At 37.3% G+C, this 21654-nt stretch overlaps 1 protein-coding gene across 1 annotated transcript; it reads left to right on the forward strand.

The window, feature by feature from the left end:
- Positions 1-651: 651 nt before the first annotated feature.
- Positions 652-20772, forward strand: LOC139725126 (scavenger receptor cysteine-rich domain-containing protein DMBT1-like). The gene is made up of 8 exons (XM_071636211.1): positions 652-817; positions 2614-2922; positions 4110-4421; positions 8304-8627; positions 9755-10069; positions 11278-11589; positions 16329-16500; positions 20691-20772. The coding sequence occupies exons 1-8, from the start codon at positions 652-654 to the stop codon at positions 20770-20772; spliced, it is 1992 nt and encodes a 663-aa protein (XP_071492312.1).
- The last annotated feature ends 882 nt before the right edge of the window (positions 20773-21654 follow it).

Consider the following 21654-nt stretch of genomic DNA (forward strand, 5'->3'; position numbering starts at 1 on the left):
TGCAATCCCCATTTCTCTGTGACCGCTCAACCAAATCGAATTGGGATTTCTGCAAAATAGAGCTAAGATGTTAAAGTTTAACACCCTGAAGTAGCATTGAAAAAAAATAATCATATTGAATGTTATCAATGCAAAAATCTGATTAAATTTTCGAATTGATAACATCCAAAATGATAAACCTGTCTAAGTGCTACTTCGGGGCCTTAAAATCTAACACCTTAGCTCTATTTTGGAGAAAACCTCATTCAATTTGGTTAAGGGGTAAGAGAAATGTAGATTGTTGTAAAGCACGTCATGAGTCTAATTTTTCAAATTTTAGCAATTCAATGCTCTAGTGCGTGAATAATAGACAGAACTTGGACAAAAGAGATTCCCGACATCCTCTGCAAAATTCCTCATTTTTCTTTGACCACTGAAGCAAATCGAATGGGGTTTTCTGTGAGATGTGGGCAATGAGTTATAGTTTCATTCCCTCAATTTGTATTCAGATTGATTCACTATGTTTAAAGATATCATTGCGGGGGGTCCGGTTGTAATTTTTTAGGGGACATACTGTATAGTTATGTTAATAATGTCTGTGCGTGTGTAGGTAAACCGTCAAACAAATTGAAAGACTCTACGAGCGTTGGATCACTTAGAGTCATAGATAGGATGAGAAACTCATCTTCAACACAAAATCCTGCAACAGAGCAACTTAATGGCTTGTCAACTACGAGAGCGGTGCCTGACAGCACCCTCGAAGAGAGCCAGTCACATACTCACTCCGGATCGACGACGAATGGGATGCCAACGGTTCAAAAACCGATTACCGAGTCGGGTACGTGAGAAAATAGAAAGCGAAGCTGGCGTCAAAATGGCTTGTTTGTCTCAGCAGACTTAAATATAGTTCTCTGAGAAAATTCATTTCCTATTTATCATTCTGAATTCATATACTAGTATTCGTATATAAATATCCAAATTACATCAAAAAGAAATAATCAATTCCATACATCACAAAAAAAAAGATTGTATTCAATCAATCATTTCCTCCACCTTTGTAAACAGAATCACAATTTAAAGGGACACTCTGCCCCCCATTAGCTTTCGTTGAGACCTAATTTCAGGTTTGTAACATTTTCCGGTGACATAATGAGAAACCTCTTATGAAATATGAAAAAGCATGTAATTCTATGAGGAATTCAACATTTGTATGATAAATATATATATATATAGATATATCCAAAAAAGAGTGATTCACACTATATTGCGATCGCTTTGTCTTACTTTGTTTTTAGATGTTTTAATCATTTCAAACCTGATTTTCATAAAATAAACTTTGTATTCCCTTTTGAAATGGTATGTATTATCGTAAAGTGTTTCCTTGGTATCTCGCAAAAAAGTTGAAAGCCTAATTCTCATCTCCTCCAACACTGTACTACCCCTTTAAGCCCAACATAAATTGAGAGAACCCCATCAAAATACATCTACTTTAGCATTCCCTCCATGCTCTCCTCCTTTTTTTCCGGGGGGGGGGGGGGGAGAGACAGGGTTCGAGTTTATCTTTGCTTGTCTGCAGCCGATGATGTTATAAAAATGAGATCAAACTAGGTAATTTTGAAAATCGTATCAGAAAATAGCAGACATTCTTTGTTTGTTTGTCTTTTTAGCCTTCTCCCCCTTTTTTGTGTTGACATGGTGTTTCGCAGTATCTGTTTCTCTTTCAAGTCCCCTCATAAAAGTGGGTGGTAGAAGGCCGATGCACAACGTATTAGTATGGACTCTACTCGCAGGCAGACCCCTTTCGAGGGACACATATGAATTCCCAAGAATGAACAAGTAGTGCACCGTTCAAACCTTCTACCACGTACCACCCAACAATCATTCTTCATTAAGAAACCGGAAAAATCTCACCGCAGTGTTTATCTCTTATAATTATAAACATTGCACGTGTATGTATGAACAATCGCGAAAGTTACATATTCGACTTATTTTCCTCCCCTTATAAAAAAAAAAAATGATGTGTCACGTTCGCACGCCGAATGGCGTGTCAATTCGAATATTCAGCCCAAACCGCACAAACCCACTCAAAATCAAATCACCAAACAATGCAAGTGCGCAATGACAGCACTTCTCGCGATTCCATTCGTATCTCATGCAGCTTGCTTTTTATATGGTAATTGACTATCAAGTTGTGTGTTCTACTGAATTTGGGGGTTTAAAAACTCATACATTCCTGACGCTGTTTTGTTTGCAAAAGTCGTGCCTCTAAAATAATTAACCTACTATGGTCATTTGTTTAAAAAATCAAAGATTTGAAACATATTTATACTTTCATGACAGGAGAGCTTAGCATATACATATCAAGTGTAACAAAAAAAAATCTATAAAAGTGCATAGATTAAAAAAGTAGACTGTTTTTTCAAACCAGGACTACATTGCTGTTTCAGAATAATGTTGGGTGCAGTTGGTTTGCACCGTGCATATAATTAGTTACCTGCAACACAACATTTTTCTTTGAACGTAATGTCATTAGCTCTGTTTGATATTTACAGATAATGTACTCTGTCTCAGATGATTATTTTCTTTGTTTTTCTTCCGTGTACACTCTTTCAAACGCTATTCCCTTTCTAATAGTTCACATTCGCCTTGTTGGAGGAAGCTCATTGAATGAGGGTCGGGTTGAGGTTTATTACGGTGGAATCTGGGGCACGGTGTGCGATAATGGCTGGGATGACTTAGATGCACAGATCGTCTGCAGGCAACTCGGATATTCGTACACCAATGCGGAGGCCCTGACTGGAGGAAATTATGGAGGACAATCGGGACCGATTCTCCTTGACAACGTTAAGTGCAAAGGCTCGGAGTTGAATATAGCTTTCTGCTCTCACAGAGGGTGGTATAACCATAACTGTTCGCACTTCAAAGATGCAGGCGTCCGATGTGGTATGTGGAGATGGGATTTTACTTCATGATGATTTATGTATTATTTAATTTCAATTTCAAACGTCAAACATGTTGTTATGATGTTTCGATCAGTTTGCAGTCATTGTGTTTGCACGGAGTTCTCCGTGTAGATTCAAATCTGTTTCACCGGTTGACTCGATGGTTAAGAAAATAGGGGAAGCTTAATTTGAATAATAACATTTCAAGCAAATGTTGGTGTCACTTAAAACCTTCATAATTATACATGTAATAACTGGGAGGGAAAACAGTGAGTTCGCAAAGTATGCTCTTAAAGTCAAAATGTTCAACATTATCGAAGAATAAAGTATGCGATTTTCAATGACACCATATATATAATATATATATATATATATAAATATGCAATATAACCTTAATAACCTCTGGGGACCGTTTCATGAAACTTTTTGTCAGTGATTTACACTGACAATTGATAAAAGCTACTGAAATCCTTGCGTCTGATTGGTTAATAGCAAAATTGTCGGTGAAAACCTCCGACAAACTCGTTGATGAAACACCCCCCAGCATGCCACTTACATTTCCTGCCCATACATTTTTGTACGACAATAATTTCTGCATATTTGACAAATTTGCATATAAAAGTTTAAGTAAGGAAGATAAAAGTTGTTGAAGGATAAAGAAAAACAGGGTCTGACTGAATTTGGTCTTGCAAACCCCGGTCACGGTAATTACAATATTGCACGCATACATGAGCACTGAGCCTCAAATTGTGTTACTTTTCCTACTTTCTAAATTGGAAAAGACACAGGCACAATGTAAACACTCGCAATTTTGGATGTTTCTTTTCTTTGGAAAAAAAAAACAACAACAACTGCAACGGTGTGTCCAACATTTCTTTCAATTGGTCTCGGGTCATAATACCGCTTCATGTCAAGCCATGTATAAATAATCTTAGAGTGTATTGTTGGATACATTTGTATGTTATATGGTGGTACATATTTGACAAGTGAACGAAGCATTATTTACTGATTAATTCAGGTTATCTTGGAAAATTACATTTTGTGTTTGGTTTTAAAAACACCTCTTCTTCTGATTGAAATCATTTCCTACGAGTCAGATTCACTTTTATCCTTTTCATTTCCGGAGTGTTTCTGTCCATTTATTCTATATCGTGTGAATTGTCACTGTCACTGACACTGCCTTGCCAGAAATCAACATTCGGCTTGTCGGAGGAAGCTCGTTGTACGAGGGTCGGGTTAAGGTTTATTACGGTGGAGTCTGGGGCACGGTGTGCAACGATGGCTGGGATGCCAAAGATGCACAGGTTGTTTGCAGACAACTCGGATATCCTACTACCAATGCGGAGGCTATGTCTACAGGGAATTATGGGCAGGGATCGGTACACATTCTTCTTAACAACGTTGGCTGCAATGGCTGGGAACCGAGTCTTACTAACTGTTCTTTCAACGGTTGGAACAGCCATCCCTGTTGGTATTACGAAGTTGCTGGAGTGCGATGTGGTAAGATTTGGCTGCTAGGATATATTATTATATTAATTTAAGAATTGCTTGTTGAAACAGCAGTGATTAAAAAAAAATCACAACATATGCTGGTTCGGATTTACAAAATCGTCATAATGAAATTATGAAAGTAAAGCCCTTTGTATTTATAAAAGTCCTAGTATGTTTGTTTGTTTGCTTGCTTGTTTGCTTGTTTATTTCTTTCAAAACATGACTTGAACGACAGTGTTTAACAATCCGTCTATAAAGTCGTCACACACCTACTTTACCACTAGTCGACATCCGTTTCCTTTTTCAAATGTATTGCATGTACCCCCTCCGACTGATCAGCTACATTCCCTATACTTGGCTCGCCATATCGAAGTCGTTCGTAAATTCCGAAGACCAGGCTACCACTAGGGCGCGAGCAAGACGCAGACAAGCCCCCGGAAAGCAAATCTGGAATTCCGCACTGGTAACCTGTCCGCACGTTCCTGAAAGTGTCTGCTCACTGTCTTAAGCATGTCCGGGCGTTTCCGCGCCTTTGGGAGAGAGAACAATTTCCGCGTCCAAATTTTGATCGAGGCCAAAATTTTGACGGGGAAATGAACTTCCGGGGAAAATGACACCTTCGGCAACTTGTCCTGACGATGTCCTCAGGAGATCTCGCCTGTCCGGAACCCTTCCGCAACTTCCGCAAACGTTCCTGAAAGAATCCCGCGGTGTGGGGAAGCTGACTGAAAGCGGAAGACACCAGGGATGTTTTACGACAGCGCGGAGCCGATGCGAATCTATATAATGCAAGTGTCCGGTTGAAATATAGGAAAAGGTAAATATCAGTATTTTTCAGTCCCGAATGAAGGAAGCAAAGCAGAAGGCAGTGGATATTTTGCCAACTGTAACTAGGAAAAAGAGGATGCAGCACTCTGCACTACAATTGTACCTTTTTTTTTGCGTTCTTTTAAGAAGTCATTTTCATTTGAGGGATTTTTAATAGTTGTCATTACATCTATACATATATAGTGCATCGTTTAGGTCGCATTAAATGTGACCGCCAAACTCAAACACCACAAAAGTGAACCTGGGTCATTAAATATATATATATATATATATATATATATATATATATATATATATATATGTGTGTGTGTGTGTGTGTGTGTGTGACCGTGCACCTCAAAACGAACATGAAGTCGTACACACTGATTTTGCGTGAGGACTGAAAAGAAGTGAAATGGGTCAACCTAGCCGAACTTGACTTTTTCATATTTTCTGAAAGAGTGGGTCTTCTTTTACACTATGTTAAAATTTGGTAGAATAAAACGGGCAGGAACGTGTGTTTTTTAGCAGTTTATCTCGAACATTTTTGGTAGAATAGTGTGATTAGGTGTGTCTTTAGAGTCCCTTTTTCATTTATGAAAAACCTTGTCCACACTTTTCACTTTCAACTCTAATAACTTTTGAAAGGATAGGGCTACTGCTTTGAAAGTTGGCATTAATTATGGACAGAATGGGTTAATGAGGCATGCCTAATTTCAGTTTAATCTCATAATCTCTTCGTTGTTGTTACTCTGGTGGTTTACTTCCTGTTTTTTGTCCCATTCATCGCACAGCCAGCACGGTTTGGTAAAGATTAAGCGCTTGAATAGACACTGTACTTTAGAGCCTCTTTTCTCAGTTCACACTTTTCCTGAGTTTGTGCTTTCTTTCCAATATTTAGATATGTTAGGAGAGTCCATTTGATTTGAGTTATGCATCATTTTAAAGCTTAAAGTCTGCTCTCTCAGAATATGGTCTTAACTAAAAATTCATGTCTGGCGACTTTTTGTTTATTTTGAGGTGCAGGGTTATGAATTACATCAATGTGACAAATCTATGCCCACATATAACCAAATGAATATATGAATATAAGAACGACCCAAATCCAATTTTTGGCCAAATTCAGTTTGACATGGGAAATATTGTAGCTTATGCATGGACTCATCTTGTGTGTAAATGATAAATCCTATTTACCCCCGGAAGTGCCTGAAATTAATGAGTTAAATCTTATATTAATGTAAGAATGAAGGACTTGGGTCATTCTTACATTCATATAATAGCGCCCTCTCTCATCCTTCCCCCATCTCTATAGCAGAATATCATGTATATGAATCAAAGAACGACCCAAGTCCATATGAATCAAAGAACGACCCAAGTCCACCACACAACATGGCCTCTCCACAATTAAAGGTGCATGGTCCCCGTGTTTTAGTCAAATGCGTACGCGGGCGCACGGCGCAAGTTTCCTATAGAGACCTACGCTATCGACTTCTTTTGGCGCTTACGCTTTGGCCCACTTTCCCGAGTCCGAAGAAGTCCGATTCACTGTAGTCAGTGGTCCGATCACAGTTCGGCTCATGATTCGGCTGAGGGGGATGACAGCTTTAGCAAACTTCTTCTGTGATGTCATAATAACAAGCACATATGCACGCACCCTGGCATTACTACAGACTGCGCGATGCGCAGAGAAGACAACAAAGGCAACGTTACTTAGCAACACCTACGCACTTTACTCTTGATGACAGCTCTACTTCGGTAATCTTCGGCAGTATCATCAACAGCGCCATCTACACTACTGGGACTATGCCCCTTTAATGTAAATGTTAATTGTCATAATAATATATGTTCTAATTTGTATATACAGTGTTGCCTTCCCATCACAGTTAAATAGAATATTATTGGACAAATAAAAAAGATATGAAGTTTTTTTTAAGTTTACTCGAAATGATCTTCCATGGACTTGGGTCGTTCTTATATTCATATACTCAAATGATAAAGGAGCAACACAAACGTTTCTACATTACAATAGTTTGCTTTAGAGGGAAAAGGAGATGTGAGTGAGTGCTGTGCGAGTGCAATAGGTGAGTTGAATGTTTTTGTGTGGGCCATTTTATGATATGATTATTCTTCAGCATAATAATCGGTATAACAATACTAATAAATTCAGAACAAAATCATACCAATTATTATTGAGTTAAAATATACTTCTTTAAACGAGGTTTGAAAGAAAACAAAGTTGTTCGTATTTGTAAGGAGTCGTGGAAAGCATCAGGTCCGTGATGCCTCACTGACCTGTGAGCTGTAAATGCTATCTCAGCGGCATCCCTCACAGCTGGTATTTAAAGCAATAGGACAAAGCGAATTTCGGCTGTGTGACCTCCATGACGGTTAGCACTCAAAATAATGAGGACATTTAAAAGTCAGCGTCAAATACCTTTCCATTTCCGTGGTATTGTCCGCATGTCTAACTTATGTAGTCCGGAAGACATCGTGATTGTCCGCGTTCATTCCTCGTGTAATCCTAGATGTTTCCGCACTGCCCGGCTACGATTACCATATTCCAAGACATTTCGCGCTCTTCCGAAGTGATTCCTAGGACACTCCTAGGAATGACCGCAGTCAGTCCGCGGATAGTCCGCTGACAGTCCTAGGAATTTCCTAGGACAAGCCGATTCGCACATTTCTTTCCCCGTCTGACGCGGACAGGATGTCGAAATGTCAGAATTTGCTTCCGCAACCCTTCCTGGGCTTGTCCGCGCCCTAGTGGAAGTCCGCCCTAAGTAACTTTACGAACAGCTTTATGAAACCGAGCAATGGACTCTTCACAGAATCGGCAGGTGAACTGCTCGGCGCTGTGGTTACCTTGTTCAGACGGCAAATTTAGTCGAAAATTTTGGGAAAAAGGCTACACAACAATGGGATAATCTCTTCTCGACCTTCATAGGTGGAGCTTTCCACTTTAAAGACTGATGCTATGCTTTTTGTTTTGTTTTGTTTTGTTTTTTCAAGCGAATTAATTCACCTAAACCTGATTCGAACCTTACATATTATTTTTTCGGAATCATGATTCTGCTCTCTAACCAGGAGTCAACATTCGTCTTGTTGGGGGAAGCTTATTGCACGAGGGCCGGGTTGAGGTTTACTACGATGGAGCCTGGGGCTCGGTGTGCGATGATGGCTGGAATGACTTAGCTGCACAGGTCGTCTGCAGGCAACTTGGATATCCCACTGGCAATGCGAAGGCCCTTACTGGAGGAACTTTTGGAGAAGGATCTGGACCGATTCTCCTTGACAACGTTTCTTGCCAAGGCTTGGAGTCGAATATTGTTTCCTGTTCTTTCAGCGGCTGGTACAACCATAGCTGTTGGCATTCTAAAGATGCAGGTGTTCAATGTGGTAAGCCTACGAGTTGTCAACGTGCCAACTGTTACGCCGGACAGTAATCCTTAAAAAAGATAGATTAAAAAAAATAGAAGAAGTGGCACTTTAATTGAGTATAGTTTGTATAAAATAATGTGCTGTTTTCTTTTGGTGTGACACTCAAAGACGACAGGATACTTCGCAATATGAATTTCGTTTTAATTTCAAACGGGAGACATGCTATTTTGATGATTTGAGGAGATTCGCTGTTTGTACGATTTTCTTCATTTGATTTCAAAATTTTCTCACAGGTTGTGTTGGTCGCCTTATTTTTTTTTTCAAATACAGATTATAATCATTCATTATTTAAATTGTACATATAACAAATAACAGACATTTTATTTATTACAGTGAGTAAGTTCACTAAAGATGAGAAGTCAATTTTTTGACATAATACTTCAAGCGTGATGTTCAACGGCACCAAAGTATTCATGAAATTATTCAAATCATTTTTTTTTGTTACGAACATTTTGTTTTTTAATACTTTCTTTAGAAAATGTACATAAAATTTGGAGGAAACATGGGTAAAAACAGTTTGACTGAATTTGGTAATAAAAACATTGATCAATGGTAGTTACATATGCATTTTGAAGCACTCAGTAAATCGGAAAAGCAAACAGAAACAATGTAGACTCTCACACATTTTGAGTATGGCTTTTCCTGAACTATGCTGAAAGTCCGACATCTATTTTAGGTGGTCTCAGGCCTTCGGGCTACCGTTTTTTTTTTTTTTTTATTCTTATATACTGATAATAAGGACTGACGAAAGCGGTAGCTCGAAGGCCCGAGGCAACCTGAGGTAGATGTCGGACATACACTTTCAGGACATATCTGACTAGTGCGCAAAGGATTATGGACGACACAATGATAAGAAAATAACAATTCAGATTACCTTTAAAAAAGACCAAATTTTGAGCTCAGCTGCAAAGCCAAACCTTAACGTTTAAGACAGTGTAAGAAGTTTCATTCTTTAAAACACATTTTCCTTTGATTGATGATATTTCTTGGTTATGACTTAAATGTAAAATGCATTAACTTAATCATTCTCATTGACGACATGTTTCTGTCCATTAATTTTATTCCATATCGTGTGAATTATCACACTACCTTGCTAGAAACCAACATTCGGCTTGTCGGAGGAAGCTCGTTGCATGAGGGTCGGGTGGAGGTTTATTACGGTGGAGCCTGGGCCACTGTGTGCGACGATGGCTGGGATTACAACGAAGCCCAGGTTGTTTGCAGACAACTCGGATATCCCACCGTCAATGCGGAGGCTATATCTAGAGGGTATTATGGACGGGGGCGGGGACCCATTCTTCTCGGCAACGTTGACTGCAATGGCTGGGAACCGAGTCTTACTAACTGTTCTTTCGACGGGTGGAACAACCACCATACCTATGGGTATCATGAAGACGCTGGTGTGCGATGTGGTAAGACTTGGCAGGGTATTATATTATTGCAGTATTTCTTGATGAAGCCGCAGATTTTTTTGTTTTTCTTTTTGTTTTTTGCTCAAAACATCAACGCATGCTGGTTCGGATTGAAAATAAATGGCTTCTTCATAATATGAAAATAAATGTTTTTGTATTTCCTCATGCCTTTAATAGTTTTTGCAATATTTGACTTGAAGGAACGACATTGTTTGACAACGTGCAGGTTTCTTTTATTATCATTTTTTCTCGAAAGTAGATTTTGTTCCCGCAAAGACTTTGATTTAACCTTCCCTAATCATGCTCACATAAGGATCTATCTTTGTTAAAGCTTATATAAATTCCATTTCATCCCGTGTGAATCGCCGAACACCTGTTTTACCAATAGTCCATATCCGTTTCCTTTTTTCATATTTATTAACCCCTCCGATAGATCAGCCACAACCCTCTGCCCTCCCATCAAGACGGAATGAAAAGCCCATCTTATAACTTTCGTGATTTAAAAGAGAAGGAACGAGTTCTATGAATACTTTTCGTTAACATCCTGATAGGTACTTATCATCATCGATTTGTATTAATGTATATCCCAGTTAAGGGCCCTGTTTTATAAAGCTGTTCGTTAAGTTATGCCTGACCTTTACAATCGACTGTAGTTACGAAGCGGCAATATTTGTGCCCATTTTTTCCCTTATGTTTTAACAAAGTATAGTGTTTTTCAATATCCCACTTATATCGGGGCAATATTTTCTCTCAAGTAAAATCACGTGTTATTATGTAAGCATATAATCATTATCATCTGCAACTGTTAATTTAAGCTATTGAAATACACAATGATATGAAACCATGAATATTTGGCTTCCCATTTCGAAGTCCTCCGCAAATTCCCAAGTATCGTAACGAACAGCTTTATGAAACAGGGCCCAGGACTTATCACAAAGTTTGCATGTGCATGCACTAGTCGGGGCTGTGATTACCTCGTTCAGACGGCGAGGTAATAGTCGAACTTTTTTGCAAAGTATAGACTACGAAACAATAATATTTAAAAAAATCTCTTCTACAAGTTTATAGATGGAGCTTTCCACTTTAAAGGCTGATTCTCTGTTGTTGTTGTTTTTTTTTTCTCCTTGTAATCACATTGATTCACCAAAACCTTATTCGTACCACATATCATTTCTTGGGAATCATTCACGACAATGCTCTCTTACCAGAGATCAACATTCGCCTTGTCGGAGGAAGCTCGTTGTACGAGGGTCGGGTTGAGGTCTATTATGCTGGAGCCTGGGGCACGGTGTGCGATAATGACTGGGATGACTTAGATGCTCGGGTTGTCTGCAGGCAACTCGGATATTCGGTGATGAATGCGAAAGCCCTGGCTGGAGGAAGTTATGGAGGAGGATCGGGATCGATTCTTCTTGACAACGTTTACTGCAAAGGCTGGGAGTCGAATGTAGCTTCCTGTTCTCACAGAGGGTTGTATAACCATAACTGTTCGCACTCCAAAGATGCAGGCGTCCGATGTGGTATGTGTGGATACATTTTACTTCAAAATATAATATGTACTATTTTTTTTTTTTACTTTCAAACGTCAGACATGTTATTATGAGTAATTATGAGTAATTTGTAATTTTCTCAATGTAAATTAAGAATTTTCTCATCGGTTTTCTCGGTGGATAAAATATAGGGCAAACATTAATTTCAATAATAATTACTATATCAAGCAAAGGTTACTATCGTTTAAACGCTTTATAATTGTACATGCAAAAACTGGCAAGCATTTTATCTTGTACATTGAGTGGATTCAATAGGGATGCTATAAAATCATAATGTCCGACATTGACTTGAGGCATAGATACCATTTTCCATGATGCCATATATTGATGAAATTATTTTAGTCTTGATGTATAATATAATTGTTATTATTATGTATTCGACCCGGTAAAGTCATACGATACAATCATAAACATTAAAAACATGAAACAAAAACAACAACAACATAATGAACATTATACTAAGGAATACACTGTGCCGTAAACGTTACATAACATGAAAATGAAAAAAAAAAATTGAGGCAACATGAGGATCAGGGCACACAAAAGTAAAGACATTACTGCCCGTAGGCATGTCAATTTATCCCAGCCTGATCCCTGAAATTCCTTAACGCCATGGCCCATATCAAACTTCAAAACGTGATGTCAGAAGTTTATGAGAGTGTATATATTGAGGTCAAAACCTTAAATAAAGGTAATATTATAATTGGGGAGATTTATCGACCACCCAGCTCAAACCCTGCTGAATTTTTAGACTTATTCTGCGGCCTTATTTCAAGCAGTTATTTTGATAGTAAGACATGTTTTGTCATGGGTGACTTTAACCTCAATCTTCTTAATTACAACGATAATCTTATGTGCGCAGATTTTCTAAACCTTATGTTGTCGAAATCATTTATTCCCCTTACAAGAAAACCGACTCGAATAACCGATGATGTATCTACTCTTATTGATAACATTTTTGTAAATGACTTATTTTCTGACATCACATCTGGCATAATAGTTTCTGACGTCACTGATCATTTTCCAATCTATGCCCTTGGGTCAAATTTTATGACTGCTAATGTTTCTCACCCGGGTATTCGTGTAATGTCTGAATCTAACCTTAATAAACTTAGGGAGAAATTAAGTTCAGAAGATTGATCCACTGTATACTCTCAAAGCGATACTGATTTAGCATTTGAAAATTTTATGAATATTTTGACCACTAACTATGAATCTAGTGTTCCTCTTCAAAGACCTCACCATTCAAATTACAAAAAAAATGGAAGAGTACGTGGAAGGTGATTAACGAGACACTCAAATACAAAACCAATACTGATCTTCCCAAATATATTTCGGCGGACGGCCGGCAGATTAACGATCCGGTTAGCATGGCGGAATCTTTTAATAATTATTTCGCAAGTCTTGGTCCACATCTTGCCAGTAAAATCCCGAAATCCCCAACTGAATATCATAGATATTTAGGTAATAGGAATCCTCAATCAATATTTTTTGAACCTATTGTTGAAGAAGAAATTGTTGATATCGTCAAGAATCTAAACGATAAAAAAAGTTCAGGATATGATGGAATTACAAATTTTCTTTTAAAAAATGTTTTGAATCAAATCATTTCTCCTTTAACATACATTTTTAGTCAATCTCTAGTTAATGGTAAAGTCCCCAATAAAATGAAAGTTGCAAAAGTTGTCCCTATCTTTAAGAAGGGACAGAAAGATTTGGTGAATAATTACCGACCAATTTCTCTATTGACTTCGATCTCTAAAATCCTTGAAAGGATAATTTACACGCGATTATTGAAATTTCTCACAAATCATAATATTTTATCAGATTCTCAGTTTGGTTTCAGAAAACATTATAATACAACCCATGCTTTACTCACTTTTATAGACAAGGTAGCTCATGCTATAGATAATTTTGAGCGTACAATTGGAGTTTTTCTTGATTTCTCTAAAGCTTTTGATACGATAGATCACGAAATTTTATTTTCTAAACTGTATCATTATGGAATTCGCGGGCCACCTCTCGAATGGTTTAAGAGTTACTTAACTGATAGAAAGCAATTTGTTAACATTAACGGCTATGATTCGCAGTTAAAACTTATTTCATGTGGAGTCCCACAGGGCTCCCTCTTGGGCCCACTTTTATTTATTTTATACATAAATGACCTTCAAAAATCATCGCCAATGTTATCATTTATTTGTTTTGCTGATGACACAAGTTTGTTTTGTTCTCATCGAGACCCTAATACATTAATTGATATGATGAATACTGAGCTTAGGTCTGTGCAATCCTGGATTTATGCCAACAAATTATCCCTGAATATAGAAAAAAACTTATTATATTATGGTATTCAGTAATTCTTTGAATGTTGTCCCACATGAGATCAAAATAAATGATATATGTTTAACGCAGGTCAATAACGCAAAGTTTTTAGGGCTTTGGATTGACCGAGAATTATTCTGGAAAACTCATATTAATTTTGTAAGTAAAATTTTGTCCAGAAATATTGGAATTTTAAACAAGCTTAAACATTTGTTCCCTGTTTATAATTTGCAGAGTATATATTCTTCTTTAATATCTCCACACTTTAATTATGGAATTTTGGCGTGGGGAAATGCAATCAATTTACTATTAGATTCCCTTCTTCGTATTCAAAAGCGTGCAATAAGAATTATAAACCACGCCGGATATTTTGCTCATACCAACTGTTTTTTTCATCAGAACAGAATTCTGAAAATTCCAGACCTATTTCATTATAATCTTGGAATTTTCATGTATAAACTAACAACTAATGAGTTACCATCCGTTTTTATTCACATGATCAAAAGAAATCGCTCTATTCATTGCTACCCCACTCGTCAGAGTGACGCTTATCACCTTCCCCGTACTCGCACTATTTTTGCAAAGAAAACAATTATGTTTACTGGACCCAGATACTGGAATGACCTCCCTCAAGATATTACTTCTTCCTTATCCTTATTCACCTTCAAACGCAAACTAAAACGGCTATTACTTAGTGGATACACACTACCCGGCTCTTAGCAACATTTTTTTTAATACCCCCAGTCTTTTGTCTTTGTCTGCAGCTCCAAGTTATTTGACGATACCGTTATAGCACTTTTGTGTGTGTGTGTGTGTGTAAACACGGCGAAATATGTACAGTCTCGTTTAAGCAATACTAAAGTATTCATGTGATTCGATAGTTCGTTTTTAATACTGATTTTGCACTGGTAAAATTTAAGTTGGTCGAGATAAACATGTCCGTTCTCCGTATAATTTCACGCCTATAAATTCGTGAACCTACAGTTTTTACAAGCATCATTGCTTTTATGTAGGCCCCATCATATTTCTGACATTTATTTGTGATATCCTCAGATGAAAATGACCATTTATATTTGTGTGTAATGTTTGTTTGTCTTTTTTTCTTCAAACATAAGATATGGTTGTATATGTTTTGTACTTTTGTTTTATTGTCAATCATTTTGTAATCCCATCACTGAGAAATGGAAATATGAAATAAAAACTTGAAACTTGAAACTTGAAAACATGACACACAAGACAAAATTCCAAAATAACCATATGACCATTGACGTCTTGTAAAATAAATGTACAATAATACACTAATATTTATATGCATACATTAACTAATTTCAAAAACCTAAATTAAAGAAAAATACAATTTCAACATAAATATATTCAGATTCCTCGAATACCATTCAACCCCCAATCCTAAACTTTTTACCTCGTAAACAACAATCATCACACGCAGCATAGATATCGAAAATGTTACATATGCGTACAAAACAGAACTAAAACTATCACTCAATGCGATTAACACACCAATCCAACACTGAGGGAGCCAACTCAACCAAACAGTTAGTTTGTGTGCTGTGACCATAGGAACACAACTCAAAATATGCTTTAACCATGGCAACACATTGTTCAACATAACGGAAGAATATATTGAATTTACGCACGTTTGTATATACTACAGCGGTCACATAAGACAAATTCGAAGCCAAATGCTCAAAAACTCAGAGAGTTAGCTAGATTCACAATATTTCATACCAATTGTTATTCAAAATATGTTGTTACCATGGAGACACATATTTCAACAATAATGAAGGATTAAGTTAGCATATCTTTGAACTATAACGGTCACATATGCAAAATTTCAAGCTGAATGCTCAAACCTGAGAGAGTAAACTGAATCCACGTAATTTGTGTATTATGCATGGAGAAAAAGAAATCACTAAATTCTGTCGTGAAAACCCTTGTCACGGTAATAATAGTAGGGCATGCATTTATGAAACACTGGGCCCCTAGTGGTTTTTCTTTTCCCACACTCTAGATTGGAATAGCAAACAAAAAGAATGTACGTAATTCTACATTTTTGATGGTTTCTTTTCTTTGAAAAAAAAAAAAAACGGTGTGTGCAACATCCATCTCAGGGTCCCTAGTAATTATATTGCTTTATGTCAAGCCTTGTACATAATCTATTATTTGACCGTGCATCACAAAACAAACAAGAAGTCGCACTTCTTGAATACTGATTTACGTGAGGACTAAAAAAAAAAGTGAAGTGGGTAAACCGAAGTAATTTCTTGTACATGAGTAAAATGTTAATGAATACACTTAATCCTTGTTGTTTCCGCCACGTTTCTGTCCATTTATCTTATATCATGTGAATTGTCACACTGCCTTGCCAGAAATCAAAATTCGGCTTGTCGGAGGAAGCTCGTTGTACGAGGGTCGGGTGGAGGTTTATTACGATGGAGTCTGGGGCACGGTGTGCGACGATGGCTGGGATGACAAAGATGCACAGGTTGTTTGCAGACAACTCGGATATCCCACCACCAATGCAGAGACTATGTCTAGAGGGTATTATGGACAGGGATCGGGACACATTCTTCTTTCCAACGTTGACTGCAATGGCTGGGAACCGAGTCTTAATAACTGTTCTTTCAACGGACGGAACAACCATAGCTGCGGGCATTATAAAGACGTTGGTGTAAAATGTGGTAAGACTTCGCTGGGTATACCATAATACTTAAAAACAGTTAAAGCCGCAGAGATTTTAGGCCCAAACAATCAATTATTTGCTGATTCGGATGAAATAAAAAGACTTCGTCGTAACAACAATAATCCCTCTGTACGTCCATAGGTCTTAGGTTTTCACACACCTCCTTTACTAGTAGTCACCTTTGTTTCATCTTGATTTAATTACAATCCTCTCCTATGGATCAGCCACAACCTATTCCCCTCCCATGATGAGGGATAACAAATCCTATCATAACTTTCGGGTTTCGAGACAGAATGAAAAATATTTCTGTGAATACTTTCAAATAGCACACACGTACTGAGATGAGTGTAATTACCAATTTTGTTTTGTAATAATGAGTAGCCCAGTGCAGGGCCAAGTTTTGTAAAACTGTTAGTGAAGTTAGGAATGACTGACGAAAAAAAAAATGATTTTGAGCTGGGCAAAAGTGTTCATTTCTTTATCAATTCGTTTTAACAAAGTACGACTGTATGTCAATATTCCGCGTACTTTGTTGAAAAAATAAGTAACTGAAATCATACGTGCTAAAAGGTAAATACGACCATTATAATCTGCACATTTATTTTATTTTCTTTTTATTTTATTCAACATATTTTGACAGGATAACAAGATCAGCAAGTGAATGCTGTTTTACATCAAGGTCCTGTCGATCCAACTATATCGATATAAAAATCATGTTACATAAATATAAGCATAAAAACCACTACAAACAAGCAATCAGAGCTGAAAGGAGCAACACGTATAGTTGTAATCAGTAGTAACTAGATCTATGTATGATAAGACGAAACAATATTATAGAAAAGGATATGTTAAAACAGCGAATAAAATGATGCAAGATTATATGTGACCTCAAAACGAACATAAAGTCTGAACTGACTGAAAATAAGTGAAATGGGTCAACCTAGCCGAACTTGACTTTTTCATATTTTTGAAAGAGCGGGTCTTCTTTTTTACATTATGCTAAAATTTGGTATCATAAAACGGGCAGGAAAGTGTGTTTTTTTGAGCAGTTTATCTCGAACATTTTTGGTAGAATAGTGTGATTAGGTGTGTCTTTAGAATCCCTTTTTCATTTCTGAAAAACCTTGTTCACACTCTTCACTTTCAAGTCTAATAACTTTTGAAGGAATAGTGCTACTGCTTTGAAAGTTGGCATTAATTATGAACAGAATGTGTTAATGAGGCATGTTTAATTTCAGTTTAATTTGATAATCCCTTCATTGTTGTTACTCTGGTGGTTTACTTCCTATTTTTTTCTTTTTGTCCCGTTCATCGCACAGCCAGCACGGTTTGGTAAAGATTAAGCGCTTGAATAAATCAAACTATTTGGTGGACAAAAGGAATTTAAAAACTGTGCCAGTAAGGACTTGAATCAACAAGCCCACGATCATAAAAAGTAGATAGAAATTCCCTGTGAAAATCTACACTGAAAAATAGATTACATGCAATCTGGCAGTCCTTCCCATTAAACCTAAACAGTTGAATGCTTGTATACCCATAACACACATTCAAGGACTCACGCACACATACTTTGCACCAGGCAAGACCTTCCCCCCCCCCCTCCCTCCCCCCCCCCCCCCCCCCCCCCAAGGAAAAGCGCAGTATCTGACATTTTTGTCGATTTTCACTTTTTTGCATAAATATTATTATAGTCAGTGGGCAATCCTTGTTCATATGACATATCCAGTTTTTTTGGAAAAAAAAAATGTTTGGAAAGCTCCTTTTCCGTAACTGCCAAACGCAGTATTTACACTTAACTTGCTCTTTTCCCAAGGAAAAACGCAGTATCTACACGATGGATAGTTCCCCAAGGAAAAACGCAGTACCGGTATCTACAAAGCTAGTCTTAATTACCAGACACTGTTATTCATATATGTGAATACTTTGCTGGTTGTTCTGTAATTTGAACGTAAATTTCTTTCTTCAAATATACTTGCTCAATGATAAAACATAATATTAAAAATATCTGTTAAAACGAAACAATAATGATTAGTAAATATCTTGATGAGATCGTTATCCTTATAATTATAAAACACAGTGTGTGATTAAGACTAACCTAGTGTACAGTAAAATAACACAGCACAGCACTGTTAATGACAGCTTGCAGCTGCACTGCACTGAGCATGCAGTCAGCTGCACAGGGCCCAGCTAGTCATCATGTACGGTACAGTGTGTACTTGGATTAAAACAAAATGTTGTCGCGGGGGAAATTACTCGTGAGCCTAGCCCTCAAGAAAAATGTATCTGCAGATAATGAGTAGGTTATTCAAAACTATTTCAATGTTCAAAGAATAAAGCTGATCGATTGTCACACGAAGCGAGGTAAACACAAATGCATACATTTGTGTTTACCTCGCTTCGCATACCACTATAGCCTGAGGCTGTAACTGTTAAGACTAGTGTAGCCTGGTACGTAGCCAGCCTAGAATAAACGGTATATAAAAACTAGTCTAGATCGATCTAGGTCCAGACATCCGATTTAAATTTATTTTGGTCGAGACTCTAGCCTAGACTGTAACATTACAGATCTAGATCTATATGCTAGTTAGCGGCTAGGCCATGTAGCATCACATTACAGCCCTGGCAGGCTTCATATTAAACGCGTACAGCTAGATCGGTCTGGGAATGTTTTACTTTTTAGGTTTGAGCTGCAATCTGAAAAAGTAAAACGTTCCGAGAACGATCTGTTATTAGTTAATGTTATGAAGTCTGCTCTGTAATCAGGGCATAAATGGAAGGATGGAGGATGCATATTTATTTTTAACATACATTTTGAATGTAAATACAGGTATTCTAGCTTGATTAATTAACAATTGTAAAGAATAAAATTAATCCTAGTTATTCCGCTGTAGATACTGCGTTTTTCTTTGAAGAAATCAGTCAATTGCTGGGGGTTTCCCCAAAGTATCTATATTTTCATCAATAACTTAAAAACGAAACAAAAATACAAAATGATATTTTCCAGGAAAACTGGTAGCTAGAAATTGTTCAAAAGAATACATTTTCCAGGGGCTTTGGCAAAAATATCAAATGGTGAATCTCGGTTGTTGAGAAATAGAGCTGAATTCAGATACACTGTACTACGTTTTTCCTGGGGGGGGGGGGCAGAAGTTTGGGTATTAAATACAGTGTGACAAAAAAAATAATACGATACATATAATGTAAGAACAGGACGTTTGATAACATCAGGGAAATACATTTTCTTACATAACAATTTAAAAGCTGACAATTACTTTGATTCTTTAAAACATTTTGGTTCCATTTTGAGTGCCATACATTTCCTCCTGTATATCTAAAGCAGCTTTTAAAACACTCTACATTCGGTTAAGGTGGTACCACATTTAAAGACTCAGCTGCTCTTGTATTAAACCCATGCCTGTCAAAAACCATTTCAATATTATTGCACATTCGGGTGGGGGCAAGTTCATGGATGCATTTATACATGAGCATTGACAAAAAATAATTCCTTCTATTTTCAAATGCTCGTAAACTCAAAACCTTGATAATGTCATTCCCATTTGCAGTTTCGTAATCAAAATTTGATGTGATAATTCGTGCTGCCCTCTTTTGTAACCGATAAAGAATATTTCTATTTTTAACAGAGCAATTTCCCCAAACGGAGCATGGATAATCAATACACGGTTGAATAACTGTAGTGTACAATTCTAACTATTACAATTCTAACCGTTGAACTTAACCATACCTATAGGAAACACACTAAGCTTGTCATATCTAAGTAGTTCGTACGTAACTTTTACGAACAGCTTTATGAAACAATGCCCTGGACTTTTAACAAAGTTTGCATCTGTTGTACTTGTCGGGGTTGTGCTTACCTTGTTCAGATTTATCAAAAAAAAAAAAAAAAACGACTCATGATATTGCTCTCTTACCAGAAGTCAACATCCGCCTTGTCGGAGGAAGCTCGCTGTACGAGGGTCGAGTAGAGGTTTATTACGATAGAGCCTGGGGCACTGTGTGTGATGATGGTTGGGATGTCAACGATGCACAGGTCGTATGCAGACAACTTGGCCATCCCACCACCAATGCTGAGGCTTTACATGGAGCGACATACGGTGAAGGATCGGGATTAATTCTTCTTGACGATGTTGCATGCCATGGCTGGGAGTCGAACCTAACTAGCTGTTCCTCCAGAGGGTGGAATGAACATAACTGTGTGCATAATGAAGATGCTGGTGTGCGATGTGGTAAGACAAAAAGTTCTGTATTTATGCATGCCATTACAAAATCACAGGCAGCACAAGCAATTAAAGAATAATCAAAAATAAGACGTGCTAACACGAAACTAAAATCAACAATATTTACAAATGGAAGCTTAAAGTTCCGTAGTTGTAGACTTCTTTTTTTCTAAGGGATTTTTATGCCTCAACCACGAAGTGTCGCCGGTACGGGAGGCTTTATGTTTTCGGGTTGTCCGTCCGTTCATTCTTCCTATTAAAGCAATGCATGCAGGCTTTTCTTGAAACTAAATACAGTGTACTGACATGTAAAATATGAATTACCCAAAACAAATTGTATCATCTTGGAAGTTTCTTCGCAAAAGGTCAACGGGAAGTGGTCAAGTGAAAGTGCTTAATTTCACTTGCTCTTCCAAGTATCATCATGAAACTGAGTACATATATTAATGCATGTGCTACACTTTTATCTGGCAGTGATTCTCATGGGAATTTTAGGGGCACATTGTCAAGGGCGGGATTAAAATGCTAAGATTTTTTTTTTTAATTTAATAATGAAATTATACTCTTTCTTCACACTTTGAAAATGTGTCAGTGCCAACAAAGATACATACCTGCACTCTAAGACAATGCAGCCTTTCATCCAATTAAACCTACATGCAGTTCATATATGGCGGGGCATACCAGCAGCCACAGCGCCATTTTTTAAGTCTGTTTGTTTTTGTGTTTGTTTTGTTTTTTCGTTTGTTTTTAAGATGTGAAGTGTCTATGCAATCATAT

The sequence above is a fragment of the Diadema antillarum genome, unplaced genomic scaffold (genome assembly GCF_040938485.1).
Source record: "Diadema antillarum isolate AM-2024a unplaced genomic scaffold, OU_Dant_1.0 seq00000015_RagTag, whole genome shotgun sequence".
NCBI lineage: Eukaryota > Metazoa > Echinodermata > Echinoidea > Diadematoida > Diadematidae > Diadema > Diadema antillarum.

What these genes read in the sequence shown, in the direction of transcription:
- LOC139725126 (XM_071636211.1), top strand. Translation starts at nt 652, where the DNA reads ATGAGAAACTCATCTTCAACACAAAATCCTGCAACAGAGCAACTTAAT. An exon ending in AGACGCTGGTGTGCGATGTG is followed by an intron (nt 10,070 to 11,277) that starts GTAAGACTTGGC and finishes CTCTCTTACCAG; the next exon opens with AGATCAACATTCGCCTTGTC. An exon ending in GCAGAGACTATGTCTAGAGG is followed by an intron (nt 16,501 to 20,690) that starts GTATTATGGACA and finishes AACGATGCACAG; the next exon opens with GTCGTATGCAGACAACTTGG.